Source organism: Canis aureus, chromosome 5 (assembly GCF_053574225.1).
Source record: "Canis aureus isolate CA01 chromosome 5, VMU_Caureus_v.1.0, whole genome shotgun sequence".
In the NCBI taxonomy this organism is placed as follows: domain Eukaryota; kingdom Metazoa; phylum Chordata; class Mammalia; order Carnivora; family Canidae; genus Canis; species Canis aureus.
Genome location: NC_135615.1, coordinates 38686882 through 38709999, shown reverse-complemented (window position 1 = coordinate 38709999; position 23118 = coordinate 38686882). Strand labels below are relative to the sequence as shown.

General features: G+C 40.6%; 1 protein-coding gene across 18 annotated transcripts in view; it reads right to left on the bottom strand.

Moving 5' to 3' along the window:
• ARHGAP26 (Rho GTPase activating protein 26) overlaps positions 1-23118 on the bottom strand; it is a 419433-nt gene that overhangs the window by 88775 nt on the left and 307540 nt on the right. For all 18 annotated transcript variants that reach the window (XR_013379692.1, XR_013379693.1, XM_077897670.1 and 15 more), the window contains one exon: positions 14504-14663. Coding sequence is in view for 16 of the 18 variants with exons in the window: in XM_077897670.1 (XP_077753796.1) it covers positions 14504-14663 (160 nt within the window). In the remaining 2 variants the exon portion in view is untranslated. The remainder of the gene's footprint in view (positions 1-14503; positions 14664-23118) is intronic.

Genomic DNA, 23118 nt, shown 5'->3' with positions numbered 1-23118 from the left:
TGGCATCCAAGAATCAGCAAGAAGACCCGAAAAGACCACCAGCATTAGCTCAGGACTTCCTTTTAAACATCTCTCAGAATGGACACTAAACATTTTTTTTTGGAAGTGTATCTTGGAGTTTGGTAACCCTTCACTCCCATTTCTAGCCCTTTCTGCTGTCACTTTCATTGATCGTCTCTCTCTTGTTCTCTCCAGTGGCAATGGGAATAGACCTCATGAAATATAAGCCATTGTCTATTAATAGGGCTTGGAGGTTTTTTTTGACTACCTTTTGTCTAGAACCAGTTAATCAAAACCCTTTACTTTCCCACTGGTTCTACTGACCAGTTCTTAATGACCACTTGGCAACTTTCTTCGAATTGGAAACTGCATTTAAATAACATTCCAAGAAGCAAGCCCAGAGCAGGACACCAATTCCCAGTCCTCAGTCATCCTTAGATGACTTAGCCTGCTTTCCAGTTCAGCAGCTCTGTGGTGTCTTTGATGCTGAGCGTTTTCTCATTTAAAAGGGGAAAAAAAGGTTGATGATAAAAGTAACCAATACTATGGACAATTTGGAAAATGTAGACAAGCATTAGGGAAAAAAAAGAGAAAAACTTTCTAATTCCAGTACTTAGAGACAACCACTAGAAGCATTTGAGTTTTTAATGAACTTTTTTAGGTTTTTACTTAAAAAAAAAAGTCAAGTCCTAGGTAATAAAAACAAAAACAGACAAAAACTGTGACAATTCCTTTTTTTTTTTTTTTTTTAACCAGATACAAGTATAGTAGAATTATTACAACAGCTACACTTACAGGGGCTTACCATGATCACCGTTGCCACCACACAACGTCAATTCCCTAGGGATTAGTCACTGCATGTGTTTTTACCCTATGGCTCATTCAGTTCTCAATGACCTGGAGCAATGGGTACTGTCCTCACCATTTATAATGAGAAACAGGCAGAGAGATTATCTGCCATAATTAAAGATACAATTACAGATAACATAGGAAGCTATATCCCTAGATTTTCTTGATTTCTTTTTAAAGATTTATTTATTTATTTGAGAGAGAGAGAGTGGGGTGGGGGCAGAGGGAGAGGGAGAGAGAAAATCTCAAGCAGACTCCTCAGTGAACATGGAGCATAACATGGGGCTGGATCCCAGGACCCTGAGGGCATGACCTGAACTGAAACCAAGAGTTGTATGCTCAACTGACTGAGCCATCCAGGTGCCCCTAGATTTCTTTTCAAATGCATATAAAATGATAACACTAATTCAATTAATCAGGAAAGACCTTTTGAGGATTTACTTCATACTAATGACTCTAGATTATCACACTGCATGAGGGAAACACATTCCTTGTGGTTGGGAGAGTTTGCATCCAGTAGCTGTGATTTACAGAGTGTTTGCCATACCAGGTACCAGATTAAGGGCTTTGTAGGAGTTACCTCATTTAATGCCAAAAAAACCCATTTTCCCTAACTGAGATTACATAATCTACACAGTTTTGTACCCTATACATCTAGCATTATATTTCAACATTTCTTTCTTTGAAAAATCTTAAACATGATTCTGTTTAAGATATCAATATTTATTGATCTGCTCATTATAATGTCTCACTCTGGAGCACGTCTGGATTTCCTCTTTCTCAACAATCATGAGTAACAAGAGAGAGGTGGCTCTTAGCAGCCCCCTGCCTCTGCCCTCAAGTATAGCACTCTCAGCCATCCCTAGCCGAAAATGTCTGAAAATGAATTCAGACTTGTGCTAGGCCTCCACTCCCTCGTGTCTAGCATCCCAAGTTTTGTCCCTCTTTTCCTAACTGGAAATGAACTCCGTGGGCAACTTCCTTCATCTATGGGTCGCATTAGACATACCACACTGTATTCAAAGGCCCTCTATCCTTTGTGTGTGCATTTAAAAGCAGAACTCTGAAGCTGATATATAGAAAGCGAAGTCATAAGAATGATGAGAATTTCAGCCAAAACAGCTGCTCTCCATGGGCTGGCAGGTCCTTGGGCTCCAATGATGCCAGCCAGCTGGTTAAGTCAGTCTCGCTCCCAAACACAGCTGTCTGAAAACAGCATTATCATAGTTTCCCTAGGGGACTGAATTTTCAACAAAATAAACTGAATCACAACATAGCTGAGTTCAACTGGGGCGAGGGGTTGAGAAGAGAAGGGCCCTTAAAGCAAAAACAGCAGAATGTCCTGGCTTCCAGAGGAGCTGGCACCCCCCAAAAATAAGTACCGGTGCTAGGCATATGTGCAGCCTTCTGCATGCTGCAAGGGAAGCAAAGAGAAACTATGGTCATGTCGAGCTCACAGACAACAGCCTCTAAGAGGCTTTCTCCCCTCCCTTACTGTGTTCCCCACACAATGCTGAGCTGCTCTCCCAGGTGACCACCTCATGGCACACTACTATTCCTGATATTTAAACTGTGCTTTTGTATGTGAGCATCTATGCCTGGCAGGCACTGTGCTAGGCACTTCACATGACCTCTAACCCATAGGTCAATTCAGCATATTAAGCAGGGTGAACATGCCCCAGGAGAGAACCCCTGATGCCACACAATGAAGCAAGAGAGGGGCTGGCTCTGGAATGCAAGGCTGCGACTCCTCACATCTGCACTCTCCACTTCTTCAGCTGTCATTACTCATTCAGCTCAGCTTTTCCAGCCAATCTTCACTCCAGAAGCCATGCTCCAAATGCACAAACACAGATTTCAACAAATAATGGTGCTTCTTAGCAGCCCCCTGCCTCTGCCCTCAAGTATAGCACTCTCAGCCATCTTTAGCCAAAAATGTCTGAAAATTAATTCAGACTTGTGCTAGGCCTCCATTCCCTCGTGTCTGGCATCCCAAGTTTTGTCCCTCTTTTCCTAACTGGAAATGAACTCCTTGGGCAACTACAAGGGGTACCAAGAAAATCGAGATACATTTTAATTTCAACTATTACCGAAAATGTGAGGTTGTACTCCTTCCTAAAAACTGTAGGAAATGCTGGAGAAGCAAAGAATAGGTTTTGAGGAAAGGCTGTGGATTTTGGCAAATGCATGAAAAATTGCATTGTATATAAACACAATGTTTATACACAGCCAAGCAGGAAGAGCATGGAACACAGGAGAGTAGTTCACTCTGCACACTGGTAGGTTTCTTTAAAAGAAAAGTTGTTTGGCCATACTGGAATCAGTTCTAGGAGATTTTCATCAGGAGTTAAACCTACAGTTCCAAAGGCCAGTTCTCCGGTCCAGGCTGCTCAAGAGTTCTCATGGGGTTGTTCTCACACCACAGAATGTCAAGTGCCAGATACAAGACTATCACCATTGTGATTACACATGTTTCCAAAGTGCAAGGGCACTTTTGTAAATGTGACCAAGTCATAGCAGATAATACAAACTTACATGAAGGAGTCTGGAAAATCATTCCCCAAATTACTGTAGTTCATTTAACTCTGAAACGTGAACAAATGCAGGCTATTTAAAGCCTGCCTATTATCTGGCCATCTTCTAACCAGGCTAAAAATTTGTCTCTGTGCTAGAAGTTCAAGTAGGAATTCTGATGATAATCTGAATTTTTCATAATTTTGTTGGTTATTCCAATCCCGTTTTGTTTGGGAGAGGTAATAATTTCAAGAAAATCAAGTAAAGTTTCCTTAGTTCTTCTGAGAAGAATCATTGTACAAATGACCCTGCTGAATGATGCAAGTGTAAGTTCCTATTATCTACAAACAATGGATTTATGGAGCTCTACCACATGGCAGAAGGATCCACACATTTCACAGAAACTTTCTAAATTAACACAAAAAGGGGGAGATTTATTCTGTGCCCCAAGTGCCCTGTTAATTCCGTCCAAACTTAAAAACTAATACTGAGTTAGGAACACTTTAGAAATAAAAGTTATTGGGAAGGCTGTAAGCCTTCAACTCTGGATATCTCTTCCAAGTATTTACAATTTCAAGCTTCCACAAGTAGAATTAGCAGACTTATAAATACCAAACTCCTGTTTCCGCTTAAGCTATACAGGAGAGTGCTCAGGGTACCTTGGCTTCTGCAGTCACACAGGCCTGGGCCAGGTCCAGGTTCTGTTGCTTACTCAGAGGGCAACACCTAGAGCTACACTCACCTCACCATCATTGATAGCAGTGTCTTTGCCATATCACCCCAAAAAGTACAGCAAAGGAATTTACAGCCAGCATTTGGGTAGAAAGCAGAGAGGCTGGGACGTTAGACAGACGGGTTCAACTCAGGCAAGAGCCTCAAGGCCTCTGAGCCTGTTTCCCTTGTGCAAATGAGGATCTAATACCTGCCTTTTAGAGCTATTGCAAAGTTAAGTGCCTGGCATAGAACCTAGCAAAGAGTGGACAAGAAGTGGTAATGGTATAAATGACAATAAAATAACCAAAATTTGTTGAGTGCTCATCATGCTACGTTATTTACATGAATTATTTCATTGTTTTACTCATAATAACTCTATAAGAAAGGTACTATTATTCTTGGCATCATGAAGGTGAGAAAACTCAGTGAGATGAACTGATTTGTCCAAGGTCATATACTTTAGTGCAGCTGGACTGGAACTTAGTATGACCATCTGGATCTTGCCCATGTATGGTCTTTATATGTAGTGTTGATTTGAGAGACAAGAGGACAAAATAAGAAGATTTCAAATTTTATAGTCCAATGGATCGGACTTTAGTTGCTTCCTAGTAGTTCTGTGACTCTGAGCAAGTTGTATAACTCTCTGACCTTCAGATGCCTCATCAGTAAAAACTCCCAGGAGTGTATTGAAGACCAAAGCACCTAATACAGTTTGACAATCAGTGTTCAAGAGACATTACTGCATTCAATAAAAAAGTATAAGAATGGAAATACTGGAGACTCAACAATGAATTATTTTCAGTCAGGACACGAGGATTTAATTTATAAGTGCAAATTTAATTACTGCTCTTTGCAAAACATCAATCTTAATTGCTTACAGCAATGTTAAAATTTGCTGTTCTTTTCCCTTGCATCATCTACAAAATTCAAATTTCACTGCTTGCCCCCCTGCCTGCCTGAGGCCCATCTTGACACAGTAGAACACTGACACTTGCAGAATTTGTTGTTGGCCATGGCATATACACATTTTTACACCTTTTGTGATCCCATTCATCATATGCTCCTGTAATTTACAAGGATTAGGATCCTCCCTATAATGTGTGGGGTACACTCTTTATTATGTGCTGTGATTTTTATGGGAAGAAAATTAGGTCATGATAAAGAGTTGTTGGGTCTTTAACTGCAAAGTAGCTCTGAGACAATAAATCAACGACAGAGGCCTGGGGATTACAAAGTAAAACAGAAGGGACTGAGCATTTTCCTGAGACACAAATGCATCAGTTCCAAGTATTAAAGGATCAACAAATCTGGGCTTGTTTAATGTGAGGAGTGTCTGCTTTGGGAGTGGAGGGCTGGAACCACAGAGCAGGGCTCATACACTACCCACACTCCTTCTCATGACAGGCAGTGCAGCAGGGCTGCTTAGGGCCAGAGAAGCTGTAAACCCAGCTCCTTTCCATGAGAAGCTGTAAACCCAGCTCCTTTCAAGTCTTATTTAGCAGGGCTCATTTACAGCAACAGTTAAGAAGCCAAATTCATAGGCTACAGCTACAGAAAGGTTTTTTTAAGGACAGCTGGAAGTCTGATACCCTATTGATATCAGTCAGCATTTTGGCAGAGGGATCAACAATTTAGAAAGTAGTTTGGTGAGTTTTATTAAAAGTTCTTAAGATAAACCAATTTCATTTGGTAACTGAGGGCATAAATAGATGGCATGGGTCCTCCGGGGGTGCCGTGATTTTCCCTATCTCCAGAAAGTTTCTATTTCTTGTTCTCTTTGCTGACAAGAGAAAAAAGATAAAAACAAACAAAACCCCACCCTATTTAAAAAAACATTAAAGGAGCGGCACAATTCAAACAATGCTCAGTTTATCTGGGATTGGGAGGGAATATATAAATTTAGATCCGAGATCCCTGGGTGGCGCAGCAGTTTGGCACCTGCCTTTGGCCCAGGGCGCAATCCTGGAGACCCGGGTTCAAATGCCACGTCGGGCTCCTGGTGCATGGAGCCTGCTTCTCCCTCTGCCTGTGTCTCTGCCTCTCTCTCTCTCTGTGTATGTGACTATCATAAATAAATAAAAATTAAAAAAAATAAATTTAGATCCACTACTCTATCACATTAATGAAGAGTAACTTGCACAGCACTTGACACTCAAAAAAGAAAAAAGGCCTGTGACAGAAGCATTCCAGGCCAGCATATAAATAAATCTAGCTTAGTTCTAAACGTAACATGGATAGGACCAAAAAGAGTATACTCAGGAACCAAGTAACAAAGAATAAAAATCAATGAACAACAACAACAAAAAAAAGCCATGACCATAGATGCAAGATTAGCTTCCCAAACAGGCAACAGTACTAGGGATTATCTCAATGTAGTAATGCATCCAGGTGTTCTTCATCATCATCATTAAGGCTGCATATCAACAGCTGCTTGAAATATCAAGAAAATGAAATAGAACTGCCAAACACTCATCAGTTACCAGAAACTGTTCAAATCAATTGTACTTTATTAACTGATGGACATTTTGTGCACAAATCCCAACAGTGATGCAATGGATTTCAAGTCCACCAACATTTTGGTAAAAGCAGATCAAGTCAGTTTGGTGGGCCCAAAGCAAGTCAGATCAAGACAACTGCATTGAAAGACACTATCATTTTAATGGGAATGCAAGGGTGCTTAGGATTTGGTGCTTATACTAGGTGCTGGGGGGGGGGGGGTCCCCTTTACCAGTTCTTCTCCTTGACATATAAGATTAAAAGTTAACATATTTTAAAAGGGGACACTGATCTTTGGGGCATTTTTCTAATAATTAACAATTCAAAGATCAACACTCCTACTTCTTCCAAAGCAAACTGATGAACTGGGCAAAGAATCATGATGACTTCTTTTGTAAAAGATCAATAGGCATTAAAAGGGGTGATAGTGATAAAAGCATGTGGTGCATAGGCACATGTGCACACTCATATTCTGCTTTATGTGCAGAAATCCTTTTGAGTGCCACAGGCCAAAGAAATGTGGACCATTACACAATGAGCAGGTCTAATCCTACTCTTACAGGTTGGAATTTAACAGGAAAATATAATGCACACACATATATGTTATTAACCTGAGATTTCACATTTAACCAAAGCTATAAAAAGAAAGCAGTTTGTGTCCTTGGTATGGTTGTTCTTCCCAAACATCTAAAATTTTCAAAGTTACTGGCAAGGTAACCTTTAAAAAAAATAAAAGGAAAATATTTTAAGTAGCAAAATTCCTGGGCAACAGAGAATCTTAGACAATGACAGCACTCGATATTTTGTTTTAATATGTTAACTAGAAGCATATAAATATTGGTAATATTCACTAAAACTTCAAGTATTGGCCTGCTTGATGTTTTCAGGCTCAGAGTAATAAGCTGTGAGCTGGGCAAAGATTGTGTCCCCATACAGAAATGGTAAATTTTACATAATGGATGGGAAGAACTAAAATCTTTCCCCTTTGATGTGTGATTACAGGCTAAAAAACTTTTGTTTTTTAAAAAGACTTAAGAGTATTCTTAGGTCTCATATAATACAAGAACCAAGAAGAGCCAAGCGTATAGACTTATTGACAGGAAATGATGCCATAAGCTAGACCTTCCCTTTAAAAGTCTGGCAAAGAGGCACCTGGGTGGCTCAGGCTGTTAACTGTCTGCCCAGGGTCCTGGGATCCAGCCCTGATTGGGCTCCCTGCTCAGCAGGGGATCTGCTTTTCTTTCTGTATCTTTCTTTCTCTCTCTCTCTCTCTCTCTCTCTCTCTGCCTGCCACTCTGCCTACTTGTGCTCTCTCTGTGTTAAATAAATAAAATCTTAAAAAAAAAAAAAAAGTCTGGCACAAAGAATCAAATAAAAGCCATTAATAGGATCTTACTCTATCCGGTGAGAATAAAAGCTGTAAATCAAAGGTTACACTCTGAGACTTTTTAAATATAAAGCCACAAGTTTACAATAGTACAGTCAAGTCTATGATTTTTATGCTTTATTTAACAAGTGATTTTGATAATAATCAGAAAACAATCTGGTTCAGCCTCCAGGAATGTCTTTCTAAAGTGCTGATATAATCATTTCAACCCTTTAAACTGGAAACCTGAAAGCTCCCATTTTTCAGGGGTAAATGCAAACCCTTTCCCATAGCTTTCAAAATCCCTGACGATGGGCTAAAACCATCTACCTGGTGGCATCTCCCCACCACTTGCTAACATAAAACCCATGTTCTTTCACAACCATATCATTTTAATATACATGAGTTGATTAATCCCTGGGAAGGCTGTCCCTCATGTCTCAATTCTTTCTCTGCCTAGAAATGTCTGAGCCCAATAGAAGCAGAATTAAATGATTTTTTCTTAGTGATGCCATATACTTTACTCAGCTTATCGGATGTCATTCAGCACACTGTATCATGTTTAGTCACATCCTGATAAAATTGGAGGGCCTTGGGAAAAAGGTCTTGTCTTTCTCTTTTTCAGCCAGTAGTAGATGCTCAATAACTGACACAGCACAAAGATAAACTAGAGCAGGTTTGAGCAGCTTGGGTTGTGAAAGCAGTTCAGATCTAGTGCCTCCTTTAAGGGTTGTTTCTTAAATTCTTTGTGGTACAGGTTCATAATTTGTAAAGTAAAGGTAAAAATATGGACCTTATAAAAATTAAATGATATGATGGGATATAAAGCTGCTTAACACAGTATCTTGTGGAAAAAAAGCTATAACAACATTTAACTATTACTGCCATTATTACTTCTAAACTATGTACATTACAAACTACATCCATTTCCTTCAATTGAGTAAGTAAATCAGTATGTATTACCGAACGTGGAAAAAGGAAGATCCCCACCAGGCCCCAAACATGATCCCCATCTTCTAGCTTTTTCCTCTCTGACTCTACTTACTGTGGGGTATTTATCTCCTATAACTGTTCCAAACATTGCTCTCCTCACTGGGTCTGTGGGAGGAGGTGAAGGACAGAGTTTCTGGCCATATGCCTTAGCCAGTTCAAACACAGAAGCCTTTTTTCTTCTCTTCAAAAAAGATGCTTCATCAGGTAAAATAAACTGAATTTTCTGGCTAGCAAGCATTCTCCGCACCCCTCTTCTAAATGTCAAATTTAACAACAAAGATGTTTTTCCAGTTTTAGACATTGATGAGTTAGTTCCCCACACAGAGGCTTTCAAAGGGTATTTGAGGACTGACTTGTCAGTATCACCAAATGTTTGATGTCCCCTGGTTGTGTAAAAAATGGTAATGCTGAGGAGAAGGAGAACACTTTCTGTTAGAAATACTGAGGAACTGCCTGGGTACAGCACAAGCTTCTCCTAAGAAAGCAATGCATTTTGCAATAGGACCTACAAGCAGACCTACAAGCAAAACTCCAGGCATGGGGGTGAGGATTTCTGGTAGAACACCTGCACAGACAGCAGCCACAACTGCTCCTTTGCCTCTGTGTACGTACTGCTTCTCCAGTTAGAGGTGGGGTCTCTTTCCCACCCCTTCAGTCTGGCTGGCCTAGTGACTTGTTTTGACCAACAGAACTGAAGCAACACTCTGTCTATTCCAAGCTGATGCCATAGGAGGCCTTGTAGCTTCTGTGTTTGACTGCTTGGTAGTTTGGCCCAGACCACCAAGTGACAAGGGATCACATGGAGATAGAGGCCACAGAAAGAGGATCAAGGTGTCTCAGCCTATAGCTAGTACCAAGGTTCCAGACATGTAGACCCAGGCCATCTTGAATCATCTAGCTGCAGTCAAACCACCCCAGCAGATGCCATATGGGACACACAGGAGCCCTTCCCAAATTTCTGACCCACAAAATTGAGAGGAAAAAAAATCCTTGCTGTTTAAAGTCACGGATTTGGAGATGATTTGTTATACAGGAATAGATAACTGCAACAGGCATCTTATGGTTCTCTCTCTGTCTCTGAGTGGCTCCAGTGGCTAGAGTGGCTCCAGTGGCTAGCCTGGGTTCCATGGTCTCTTTTCATACTGTCTTCTATTACTGGGTGCCTTTTAGTTTTATTCCAAGAAACCAAGTAAACACCTTCTACAAAATGTTCTTAAAAACCCAAGAGAATATTACACCAGTCATTGCAGGGCACATACATTTAAGACCTGTATTCAGGCTTGTTTCAAGCAAGAGGGCATATACCATCTCATGCTTTCCTTGTTGGCAGATAGAATGAAAAGATGCTGTTAGAAAGCATTTCTTTAAGTGGGGTTTCAGAATTTTGCCTAACTTGTAACCCTAAAGTTAGAAAAGTAGTCACTCATGGACATTTGTGTATGTGTGTGCATATTTCTAGAAAATTACAGCCAAGCTGAAGGGATGTTCATTAAATATTAACTAAGATCTTATTAGTGTGAATTTTAAAGAAAAAGTCTATGACAATATTCATCGGAGGACATAAAAGTGCTCTAGATTTGATGACTACAGTTTAGTTCCATTGGGAGGAAATTTATCCAAAGCACTGTTTCCAGAAAGCCAGGGGCCAGAGCATGGCCATCCTTAGGATGCTTAGTAGTTGAACTTCATAGGCTTCCAAAGGAGTCTAAGACAGTAACTGCTCATTTGATACTAGACCAGACCTAAAGATACATTATAAACAGGGGTCTAGCTGCCTTTATTCTAAGTTGTTTTTACCAGAAAGGCAAACCTGATGAATATGAAGGATTTTCTCCCCAGGAGAATATACATATCCAGGTCTTGCAAACCTGTGGGTTTGTGGCACATCAGGGACCCCAGATTAAAAACCTCTATCAAGGTGGTACATTAGCTCCTTGAGGACTGGAGAAAGGCCCTCCAGGGCAGTCTTCATCCCAGAAATGTTCTCACTTATACTCTTTCATCACTGGCTCCCACAGGAACATAAAACCTCAGTGTGATTCATCCCACTCTCTGGCAGAGACTAATAAAAAAGAACATATAATGGAGCACTGTAATACTCTTAATACTGTATGTATCTTAACAAATACACAGCAGAGAGTAACATAACTTATAACCCACCAAACCAGATGAGTATTTTCCACTAGTTCTTGCCCATATACTTACAGGCCTGGCCATGCACTTCATATTTCATTTCTATTTCTGTATTTTGTGCCCTAGGCAGGATAATTGCTTATTTACACAAGTTTCAATATTGTTATTAGCACTTTCTGGTCCTTTTTTCTGTCACGCTACTTTTGAATTTGCTTGCTGGCTTTGAAAGTCCAAAGACACCAAAAAGTTATATTTCAAAAATCAATGGACACTGTCTGTTATAGGCTTAAATGTGGTGTCCCCTTTGGGGTAATGGAACATAATCAAACTTCTCATTCTTTGCATATATGGCTCAATATTTAATATTTTATTCAATAAAAGATTAAGTTATAAAAAGTATTATTTGGGGAGAGGGAGACATGTGACATTCAGAAATAGACTTGAGCTTTATTTTCAGAGCACTCTGTTGAGACTGCAAAAAACAACGGTTTATAGTTATTTAACCGTACTTCATACCAGATTCTTGTCCTTTACATATAATACCTTGTTTAACCCTCACCGCAAACCAACTGGAAGAATGTGCCTAACTGGCTAGTTGGTCATCAAACTTGCTTCCCCTTGCTCTGAGTACAGGGTTAGCTTGCCTTCCCAACCTACAGTTGAGATGTTGCCATGTGACTGACTTCTGATTAACAGAATGTGGAAGAAAATAAAAAGTATCTTCTGGGCTTAGTCCCTATAATCTTACCCAGTCTTCCAGACTCTCTCATTTCCCTCAACTGGTTAATTGCAGAGATTTGCAGAGCAGAAGGCAGAACCACCAGATGGAAGGCACCTGGGATGCTTAAGTGCTACAAAAGATACTACCTTCTTAATACCCAGAGTGAACTCTTAGTGTAGCAAGAGATAAACATCTATCATCCTGAGTCACTGATATTTAGTTATTTGTTGCAGCACTTGGACTGCACTGAGAGTACTTGCACGAGTACAGAGAGGTTAAGTAATCTGCTTATGGCCACATAACTAGAAAGAGGTGGCAGATTTGAGTCCAGGTAATTTGTCTTTAGAAACTATTTTTAACTTCAATTATATTCCCTTTTCACAAGGTTCATTTTTCTCATATATCACATAAAGTTTACCTATACCTGATTTAACTATATTGGAGGGATGTGGTTGGGTGGAGGTCCAAAGTTGAGAATAGAGAAAAGATAATTTCTTCAAATAAATCATTTGATTTCCTATTTTTTTATTAACCATGTAAAAGGGACACCAGCCTATACTACTTAGACAACTTGGCAGGATACTTGTCACTTTGTAAAAGTTTATATTCAGAGATTCTTTAGTAGTTATTAATGCTCCACAACAAATTACCTCAAAAACTCAGTGGCTTAAAACATTTAGTGTCTCTCCCAGTTTCTGTGAGTCAGGAATTCAGGAGGGGCTTAGCTCAGGGGTCTCTTAGGAGGTTGCACACAACGGGGGTCTCTGTTGGGGTTGCATCTTCTGAAGGACTGACCAAGACTGAAGAATTGACATGCAAAGTGGCTTACTCACATGGTGGCCAAATTGGTTTGCTTGTTGGCAGGAAGGCTCACTTTCTCCCCCACAGGGTTGTGTGAACACCTTCACAACATGGTGGCTTGCTTTCCCCAAGAAAGCAAGTCCAGAAGCCAAAGCAAATGCTGCAAGGTCTTATTTGATTAGTTTCCAGAGTCATACTCTATAAGTTATAATTTCCTATTGATCACATTGGGATCAATACTGGGATCCCCTCCCTATTCAGAGAGGGGACCACACAAGGCAGTGAATACCAGGAGATGAGGGGCTCTTGGAGCCATTTTGGAGGCCAGATACCACAAAGCCCTATTCATTCTTCCAGCACCTATGTACTGAGTACCTACTGAGGACCTGGGGACAAAGCAGTGGACAAAACAGATAATATGCATGTAGGAAGCATATGTCCCAGCAGAGGTCAGAAAGGCAACATATTTAATCAGTAGGCAAATTATGTACTATATTAGGAAAGGCTAAGTGCTATCAGATAAAATAGTTTCAGGGAGAAGAACACTGGGGTTGGGTCTATATATAATCTGAAAGAGAGAGATCTAGGTGGGCTTCATTTAAAAGGCTGAAAAGAAGTGAGGAAGTATGCCACAAAGTTACATGGAGGAAGACTGTTCTAAGTACTAGGAACAGCAACTGCAAAGGCCTTGAGGTGGGCATGTTTGTGATATGCAACAAAGAGCAAGGTAGTCAAGGTAGCCACAGGAATGAACTATAGGAGAAGGACATAGATGACATGAGGTAAGTAACAGAGGCAAGAGCAGAGCCTGTGTAGGACCTTCCAGGCTCTTGTAAGGGCTCTTGACTTTCACACTGTGAAATGGGGAGCCACTGGATGGTTCTTAGCAGACAAATGATATGACTCGACTTAGCACTTAAAGAATCTCACTCTGGTGGCTATTATTGAAATAGGCTGAGAGTGTAAGAAGGAAACAAATCAGGATGCTGTTGTAAATATCAAGAGATGATGATGGCTTATGTTAGAGTATTATCAGTGCAGACAAGTGGTGAGAAGTGGTCTAGATTTATTTTGTAGGTTATCTGGCATGATTAAACCACCATCCTAGGTAGTTTTCATTTAGGAGGGGCAGCAGTGTTTAAATTATTTTTTTTATTATATCCCAGCACTGTGGCTGTCAAATGGCGTCCCAGGAGACCCTACAAGTTCTGAGAAGTTTCTTAAGGATTTGCTACTAGGAACTAAGGTGGGACAGATGTATGAAACTTCATGGCCTCCACCCCAGTTTTGTAAGGGCAGCCCTGTGTTGATATAACTTCATTATGTGCATTGAGACAAGAGAGATCTTTTTAAGAAAGACCAGAAACTTCAGTGCCCCAAAAGAAAAGACAGACTCTCCCCAACACCCATACAGTTTGAAAAAATATACTGTATAGAGAACTGGAGGGTAAACTACAGATTAGGAAAAATATTTGCATTATCGTTAAAAAATGTTTACTCTCCCATTAATATGAAGGAAAAAAAACCCTCAAATTCATGAGAAGACCATCATGTGAAAAGTAGGTAAAAGGCATTTTCTAGAGGATGCTCACAAGAATGCCTACTTCATTGGATTGTTGTGAGGATAGAGTAATAACCCATACAAAGTGCTTAGCACAGTTTCCAGTACAAATGGAATGCTTAACCCATGTTGCCCACCATAACCGCCACCACAACCACTGCTGTTAGGCCCCTACTCTCCATTGGGCCACTGCTGCCATGACAAGATGATGACTATCACCAACATCTTGACCATCATCAGCATCATGGTGTTAAGAGCCATTAGCAATGGGAACCTGCATCAACTCTGAATGCCATTTTCAACCCAAGTTCCCCCAGAGTAAATTCTTCACTCACAGTGACCAATGACACATTACCTTTTCGTGATTTTCTATAAGGATCTCAATAACAATGTTCTGAAACTTGATATCCATGATGGCTGCTACTGTTTCTTCCTGAGGACGCAGCAGGGTGGGTCCAAACACCACTCCGAGGTTTGCCACTGTCATCAAATTCTGCTTGTGGTTGTTAGCAACACTGGGAGGAAGGAAGAGAAAAGGCACAAATGAGATAAAGACAGTGCAAGTAGATACTGACTTCCCTGTGCCTTCCCTGCCTTCAGGGCTCCGCATCTGGTAGGAACCAGACTCTGGAACATCTTAAGTTGTCTTTGAGTCCAAGGAGAGACTTCTCTACTCATATTTTTGTCCCTCAAAGTATTAGAAATCTTCAGCATTCCAGCTAATTTGGACTTTCACGACATGACACTCCCTTACTCATTTCTGTTTTGCCTACCAACCAACCAACCAACCAACCAAAGCAGCTTCCCACACAAATGTAAAACTTTGCAAATTTGAATCCCTCCTCTGCAAACTCAGGTAACTACTAATCTCCTTTAGTTATGGCTTTTATACTTGGCTACTGCTTAAACCACTGTGATCTTTAGCATTTTCTCTAGTGCAAATACAAAAACTGATGATGGCTTTAATACACTTGCAAACACAGGCACCAAACAGACCTAATCTTTAAGAAGGAGAGATCTTAAGAAATTCAGCACTTTAGGCTCATAGTATTAAACCCCATTGCATTAAACATGTGGCTTACATTAAGTGAAACATGTGGCATAAACAGAAACAAAAATGCACTACTATATATCCATATGCATGGCTGTGTTTATATTGTCACTTATACTCAAAGTCTAAGGAACACACAGGGTCAGCAGTAGCTGGATCTAAGTAATCTGCTAAATACATATGCATATTTTTGGATAAATACTACTCAAAACATGTATCTGAACTCCATTCCCTGGCCACCATGACCTAGCTATAAAACTTAATTGCTCATTTGCAGGCCCTGTGTTTAAAAATATACAAATGATCTACTAACAACAAATAAGTTAAAAGTTAAGCCCAATTTAGTATTGTTAAGAAAATATTAGGGGCTTCCCTAAATCACCTGTTAGAAAAAGGAAACTATTCATTACTAGAAACTAGACAGAAATTGGGCAGAGATAGCAGTTTGTACAGACATACCTCCCTAGCATTTAGTGCTATTTATACAGAGTATTTTTTCACACAATTCTATAAATGCCTGCACTGTTTCTCTTCAATACTTCTATTTTGTAGGAGGAGAAGACGTTCTACTGCTTAAGTGCTGGTTGTGAAACTGAGCCTTCACTGAAATTACTACATCAACCAATTTTATCAGCAGATGTGGACCTTTCTAGAATTTTTTAGGGCTAAAAGTCTAATGTCAGAAAAACTTTCTCCTCTGAAAGTGGCAGGGGGGTGGTTAGGTCTGACCTTTAACCATGAAACCAATCAGGTACTAAGAGAATTTGCTTTTAGAGTACTAAGCAAGGAGAGTTGCCACTGATATACTGGCCTCTTTCTGGTCCACATAAACATATTTTGCAAACATATTTTGAGTTCTAGTGGAATGTCTTGATTTTAGTTACATAGCCTCCCATATATCCAGAGCTATATCACGTTTCTGAAAGTGGTAATGCAGCAGGTCAAGTTCTTACCCAGCAAAGGGGAAAGACTTTGGTTCTGTAACTTAGTCAATCAGCAAGTATACATATCTATCTATAAGCTGCTTGTAACATCACTTCTTTTATCATGGCCTCCTGTGTGCTAGAAGTGAATTCCATGTCCCTGTACTTCCACCTCCCAAATGAGCAAAGTCAGTAGGCTTACCCCTCCTGCCACAAAAGTCCCTTGTGCAAATGAGTCAACAAGCTATTTATGGATGAAAGTACTTTTAAATTGCAGACCAATATAAAAACGTATGGTTTGGATGATCATCACTTTTTACCATCAACACTACATCTGACTAAACCAACAGCCTCCTAACTAGGATCCCCGACTAGCATCTCTAGGGTCAGCTTTATCCTGACTGCCACCACCAGTTACTATATATAACTCAGCCTTGATCAAGTTATTCACCTGCTGACAACTACAATGGCCTCAAACTTCACTGGGTTATTGGGAGAGAACATAATGACACACTGTGTGTAAAGTGTTTAGCAAAGCTACTGTTGTTTGACTGCTCTGATAATAATGATTATAAATCCTTGATGGGCTCCATTGTCTTTAATGTAAAGCCCAGACTCTAGTGAAGTAATACTTTGTCCAACTTACCTCTAAGCCCTCCTCTGCCACCTCCCAGCTCTGGGTCCCTGGACAAGTGACTCAATGCCTAAGCTTTGGGCTCATCTTTAAAAGGGAAGGGAGGTGAATAATATATCTACTTCATGAGGGGGTTGTTAGATTAAACATGGTAATGTGTGGGAAACACAGTGCTTATTATAATAATTTACTACCCATGCTCTTCCCACTTTCATACCTGCCTTTGTCATTCTACTGCCTAGAATGTTCTCTTACTCTTCTCAAATACCCCCCTTCCCTTCCTTTCTGCAGTCTCTGTCCAGTCTTTCCCCAATCCTCCACCTCTCAATGAAAGCAGAAGTACTCTCTTTATCACATGTTATTAATGTCTTTCCCACTGCCTTAGGATAGAGACTGTGTTTATTTTAGGTGGTAACACCAGCAGTGAGCACAGTGCCTGGCCCAGGAGAAGCCCAGTGAATGTTCATGAGGTGTTAAATGGGACGTGTCTGGGTAGGCACAAAACAACTGTTCCCAATCCAGCTACTCATAAAATCTCCAATTATTATTGAAGATTTTTTTTTGGGGGGGGATATATCTCATATATTCCAATCCCCCTTTTCAGAGTCTGGAGCTGTGTTTCATTTCTTATATTTAATTAATGAATAACAATTACTCTAATTTGCAGGCCCCAATACCCAAAGGCATTGGGAAAAAAAGGTACAGTAATTCTAGATAATCAACTCTGAATACAAATAGGCTTGAGGCCACTAACCATCATAATTCATTTCCTTTTTAATGATCCATTTTATTTTAGAACTTAAAAAACACATTGATCTAAGGCTTATTAAACTTTTTTTGGGGGAAAGCTATACCTTTCATGGCTAACTACCATTATCTTTCGGCATAATAAAGTAATAAATTGATCTGTCATTTGATTATTACTGCTCACAAGTTCACATGGCTATGTTCATTACTGTAGAATGAATTATTAATGGCTTGAGATCTCTATGTATCCTGGGGAGAAAGGCATAGACCTCAGCCTCTACTGGCACCAGCCATCCATTATAGCTTGACAAATTTACAGATGTGTGGGAGGCAGGCTGGCAGAGCACTAGGAAGGTTAGTCCAGCAGAGGCCACAGGACTCATTCATTAGTGAAGTCTGTAAAACACCGAGAGTGCTTTCTGGGTTGGTAATTGAACTGCATGAGCTCTTCCTCACATAGTCCAGAATGTCATGTTGAGTCTTGACTTAAAATCCGTACACAAAGGTTTCTTGTGCATTGCACATTCCACTGAAGAAGTCTTTGACATGCCTTTCAGATCCCAAGGTCTACATGGACTTTTCTGTGGTGCCTTTTGCAGGAATGGCCCATTCTATAGCCTTCATTTACAGGTTGCAGACAAACAGTTATACATGTAATTTCAGTTACTGGGGGGAGACCCAGTTCCTTTTGTGACCACTAAGTTTGCTGTTATAAGTTGAAAGCAATGCATCTCCTTAAGAACATGCCTTCAGGGCAGCTGTTGGGGGACTGGCACCCCATGTTCCCAGCAGTTCCCTCATGAATTGCAATTAAAGAGGAAAGAGCGTGTTCCAAGGAAAATGGCCTTGGCAGAGGGGCCTCTTGCCACCTTTGTGTAAGGGGAAATGGGTGGGGACTCTGGATTGGTCTGATGCCCTTGGAGAGGCAAAAGGAGGTAAATCATTTCCAGATGAGGATAGTGGTGGGGAGTGTTATGAGACGAAGAGAGAAAAGTCAACTGCTTTGGGGCTTGTAATGCAGTGTCCCTGTACTGTCATAGGGATCACATCTGTTTTCCCATTGTTTAAATGAGAGCCGTGACTTTGGAAGTGCTAAGCAGTGCTTTATAGCCACAGATTGGTCCTGATGTACGCCTACAAAACATAAGCCTATTGCTGGGTTTGCAAACAGCTTCCATCTTGAGGTCTGGAGTGCTGTATCAAGGCTAAGTCTTGGCTCTGCCGGACACAATGTGGTGACAGGTTAGCACTACCTGCAGTGGACTGAACAATACCACCGACCTAAATGTTGTGCTTCAAGTTCCAGTGCTAAATAATGATCATAATTTACACTTAAGAGTTTCTAAGGAGCTTGACCTTCATCACATCTCAAGAACAGTGTAGCTCTGAAAACTGACAATGTCCCATGATAGGGAATAACATTTTCCTATGTACTAGTGAAGTGTATTACTAGTATACATGCATGTGTCTATATATATATATAAATATATATATACACACACACATATATATACACACACACATATATGTGTCTATATATAGACATATATACACACACAGGCATATGCATATCTATATATGTATATATATATATATATATACATAGACACACATACAAACCAGAAACAATATTTCAGGAATAGAGGGTGATGACTGTTGGTATTTTCTATTTTATTCCATCCTTTTTATTACCTACAAAATCAATTTCACGGCCCCCTAATGTGCCATGACTTAAAATTTGAAAAGTGCTTCTCTACCAGTACTCTAGTACAAATATTATCTCCAGTTTACAAATATGGAAGAAAAGACTAAAGAAGACAGTAAAGCATAATAAGCACAGTGGTTGGAGTCAGATAGATATTCTTAGCTGGAAAATAGCAGATAAGTCACCTGGCATCTCTAAACCTGTTTTTTCACCTGTAAAACAGGAGCAATAATACCTACCTCCTAAAGTTTCAAGGCTGATTAAGCAAGATTAGATGAATATATCTCTTGGTCTGAAATAATGGCTAAATAAAAGACAGCTGCCATTTTTCATGGTGGCAGTCAAGATAGTGGTGATAATACTGGGAGAAGTAGCAGTAACTGTCAGTTTAAAGCCACAGCTTTGGTGCTATCACTTGGTATCCTGTGCAGGAACCTCAAGGGGGCCTGCATTTGTTTGGGACAAAGAGCTCTCACTCTTCCACCTACATTTTCAGGACTTCTGCTATCCTACCTCTTTGTATTTCTCCTCTTATTTTGTTTTTCTTTCTTCCTTTTTAAAAATAACAAAATATTTCAAAACTAGAGAAAAGTTCAGAGTATAATATTACTTATATTCCATCACATCCAAGTACCTCTGGGATGACAGACTGGGAGCCTTAAAGCCAACAGCAAATCCACCAAACCCCCTCTGCCTTCAGAAGCACCACTTTGTCCTTGGCCTGATCCAAAGTCTACCACCTTCCTGCAAAACCTGGCTTCATTCTCCCTGCCTGGAGGCCACACAGAGCTCACTCTTCTAAACGATTATGTTCACAGTCATTCCATGGGACATTTCTTTTTTCTTTTTTTTTTTTTCTTTTTTAGGATTTTATTTATGAGAGAGAGAGAGAGAGAGAGAGAGGCAGGCAGAGACACAGAGGGAGAAGCAGGCTCCATTCAGGGAGTCTGGCGTGGGACTCGATCCCAGGTCTCCAGAATCACACCTGGGCTGAAGGCAGCGCTAAACCGCTGAGCCACCCAGGCTGTCCCCATGGGACATTTCTATATCGACTGTTCCCCCTCTCATGAGTGTCTTTGGACTGGGAGCTGGATCATGATTTGAAGGGCATCCCTTGTAGCACACAGGCAGGCAGTACCAGGCAGGTCCTGTGTAAATGATAAGGTGGGAGGAGGCACCTAAGCTGTAGTCAGTATCACTCTTCTCTCTACCATCCAGGGGCTGAGAAGGATGAGCTGGAGATGAAGCTATTGGAACCATACTTTTTTGTGTGTGTGGATAGCAAGTCAAGTTTAATTTTCAGGTTTGTTAATGCAGCTCCTTCAGCAACTTCAAATTAATCCCCAGTATATAGTGGGGGAGTGTGTGTGTGTGGGGAAATCCCAGCCCCCAGTGGCAACCTGTTTTATACCAAGTCAGTCTGTGTGTGTGTGTTGCCTGGATACCACCAGGGCTTGGTAAGACTGGACCAGTCTGGATAGTGCTTGGGAGGCCTGTGCCAAGGAAACTGATCCAAGCCATAAATACAGCTTTGCTGGCCTGGGCTGTCCCAATGGCTGGCACCAGAATTAGAGTTTAAAATAAATTATTTGTGTATTGACTGGGGTCGCGCTCACCACCTGTATTCAACATCTTTCTGGGAATGGTCATCCAGACCATACTTAAAGTTTTGAACAATCCAGTTAATGCTTATGGTGGATAATTTTATACAGTATAATCCTCAAGAGACCCCTTTGAGGCAGGTAGATAAGGCTATCATTGCCATTTTACAGATGATAAAACTAAGTCTCTGGGAACTTAAGCAATTTGCCTGAGGCCACAATGCCCACAAAGTACAGAGCCAGGAGAGGAAGCCCAAGCTCTTCACCATGGCACTTTGCTGTTCCCACATCACTTAGGGTCAGTTCAGCCTAGGCTAAATGAGGCAAACTTTTCCTTAGAAAACCCAACCAACAATGAATACACAGAACAGTTACATGCTTGATCCTGTGGGGAATAAAGTATAAGATATAACAGAAAAACAAATGCTGCTCCTTCATTCACTACCCTATTTACTAAATTAGAAGAAGGGGAAAAAACAACCCAAAAAGTGCTTATGCCTCTGAGAGTGATACAGGACTATCCACTGTTTATTCTCCCTCCCTGCAGTGAAAATGGCTACATGCCTAACACAATCAAAGGAATGGGGAAAGACCCTGCAAATCTAAGGGCATTCCACTTGTAGTCTGGCTGGCATAGAGAGCTGTTTCCTAATGATGAAAGAGTATAAACACCACAAAAATGAGAGAAGGGCAAATTGAATGAAAAACAGGAGGAGTGGCTAGAAGGATAGTCTCCCAACCACACCTCCCACCAAAGACTATTATGACTGTACATCCATCTGTTAGGCTGCACCGCTTCCACCCAAGATCTCAAAGCTGTGTGAATAATTACCAATGTCTTCTCTGCTTTTGGTGAAATGTATAAACTACATTTCAGATGGGTGAATACCACTGCTAAGGTGTTAAGTACTGCCCAATTTTAGGTCAACTCACACCCACTTACAAAAGCACACTTGGTACTAAAATTCTTCACACAAAAGGAAAAGAGTGTGCAACCAGCTCTATGTCCACTCTGGTCTCCTCCAATGCAACACTACTACCTGTTTAAAACCCACCAAAAGATTCTTTTTTTTTTTTTTTTTTTTTTTAAGATTTTACTTATTTATTGGAGAGAGAGTGAGAGAGAGCATGAGGGGGAGGAGGGCCAGGGGGAGAAGCAAACTCCCTGCTGAATGGGGAGTTCAATGCGGGACTGGATCCTGGCACTCTGGGTTCATGACCCGAGGCGAAGGCAGATGCTTAACCGACTGAGCCGCCCAAGTGCCGCAGGCTTCTGATATTTTTAATTTCAAGATGGAAACCGCTGGCATGGCCTACAAGATCTTGCATGGTTCACCTAATCTTTCCAGGCTCTTCTACACCATGTCCCCTTTGCTCATTAATCTCTGCTCTAAAAATCTCTTTAGGACTGGGTTCCTTACTTCATCATGCTGATCCCTTCACCAGGGAAGCTCTGCACTGCCCTCTTGACCAGGCTCTTTCCTACTTAACACTCTCACTTCCTCAGAAAAGTCTTTCTGGACACTCTGTAGTAGGCCAGGTATCTTGTTACAATGCTAATTCTTCAATTCTTCCTGGGACTTACTGAATTATGTCATCATTCATGGAATTGTCATTGCCTATCTTACCCCACTTATTCCAAGAGTACAGAGATGGTATTAACCTCCCTCAGTCTCACACCCCCAGGCCTAGGATAGAGTTTGTCCTTATCAGGTATTGAGGGAAAGAAAAGGGACATGTACATACTTTGGAAGGCTATCTTCATCTAAAGGCTCAACTGCACTAAATGTCTGGTTTAAACTCCATGTAATCTATTGGTGTCTTAGAGTCTTTGCCAAGCTGGAGATAGCTGTTGGGAGTACCAGAGCAGCTCACTCTGAAAGTGAAAGCTCATAACAAACCACACGGCTCTCTTTGGCCACAATGCTCATCCAGAAGGTACGAAGGCCGTAAAATATTCACAAGGTGTGATGATCATTATTACATGCATTACCTAATATGCGTTATATAATAATATATCATAAGCTCACAATATTATACCAATCTCCTTCTAATACACTTACTAAACCTTCTAAGATAGTGTCTCCTGTGTCTTTTTTTTTTTGGTCATCCCTTTCTGAAAATCGGTACTTCCTGCCTATTTCAGATTACATTAAAATTGTCCTCAGTGATAACAGCAACTTAGCACTTATTCAGTTATTAAGTCAGGAATTAAGTATTTCATTGATTATTTCATTTAATCTTTATAATAACTCTACAAGGTAACTTCTACTACTATCCTGCATGAATAAGTTAATGCTCAGAAAACT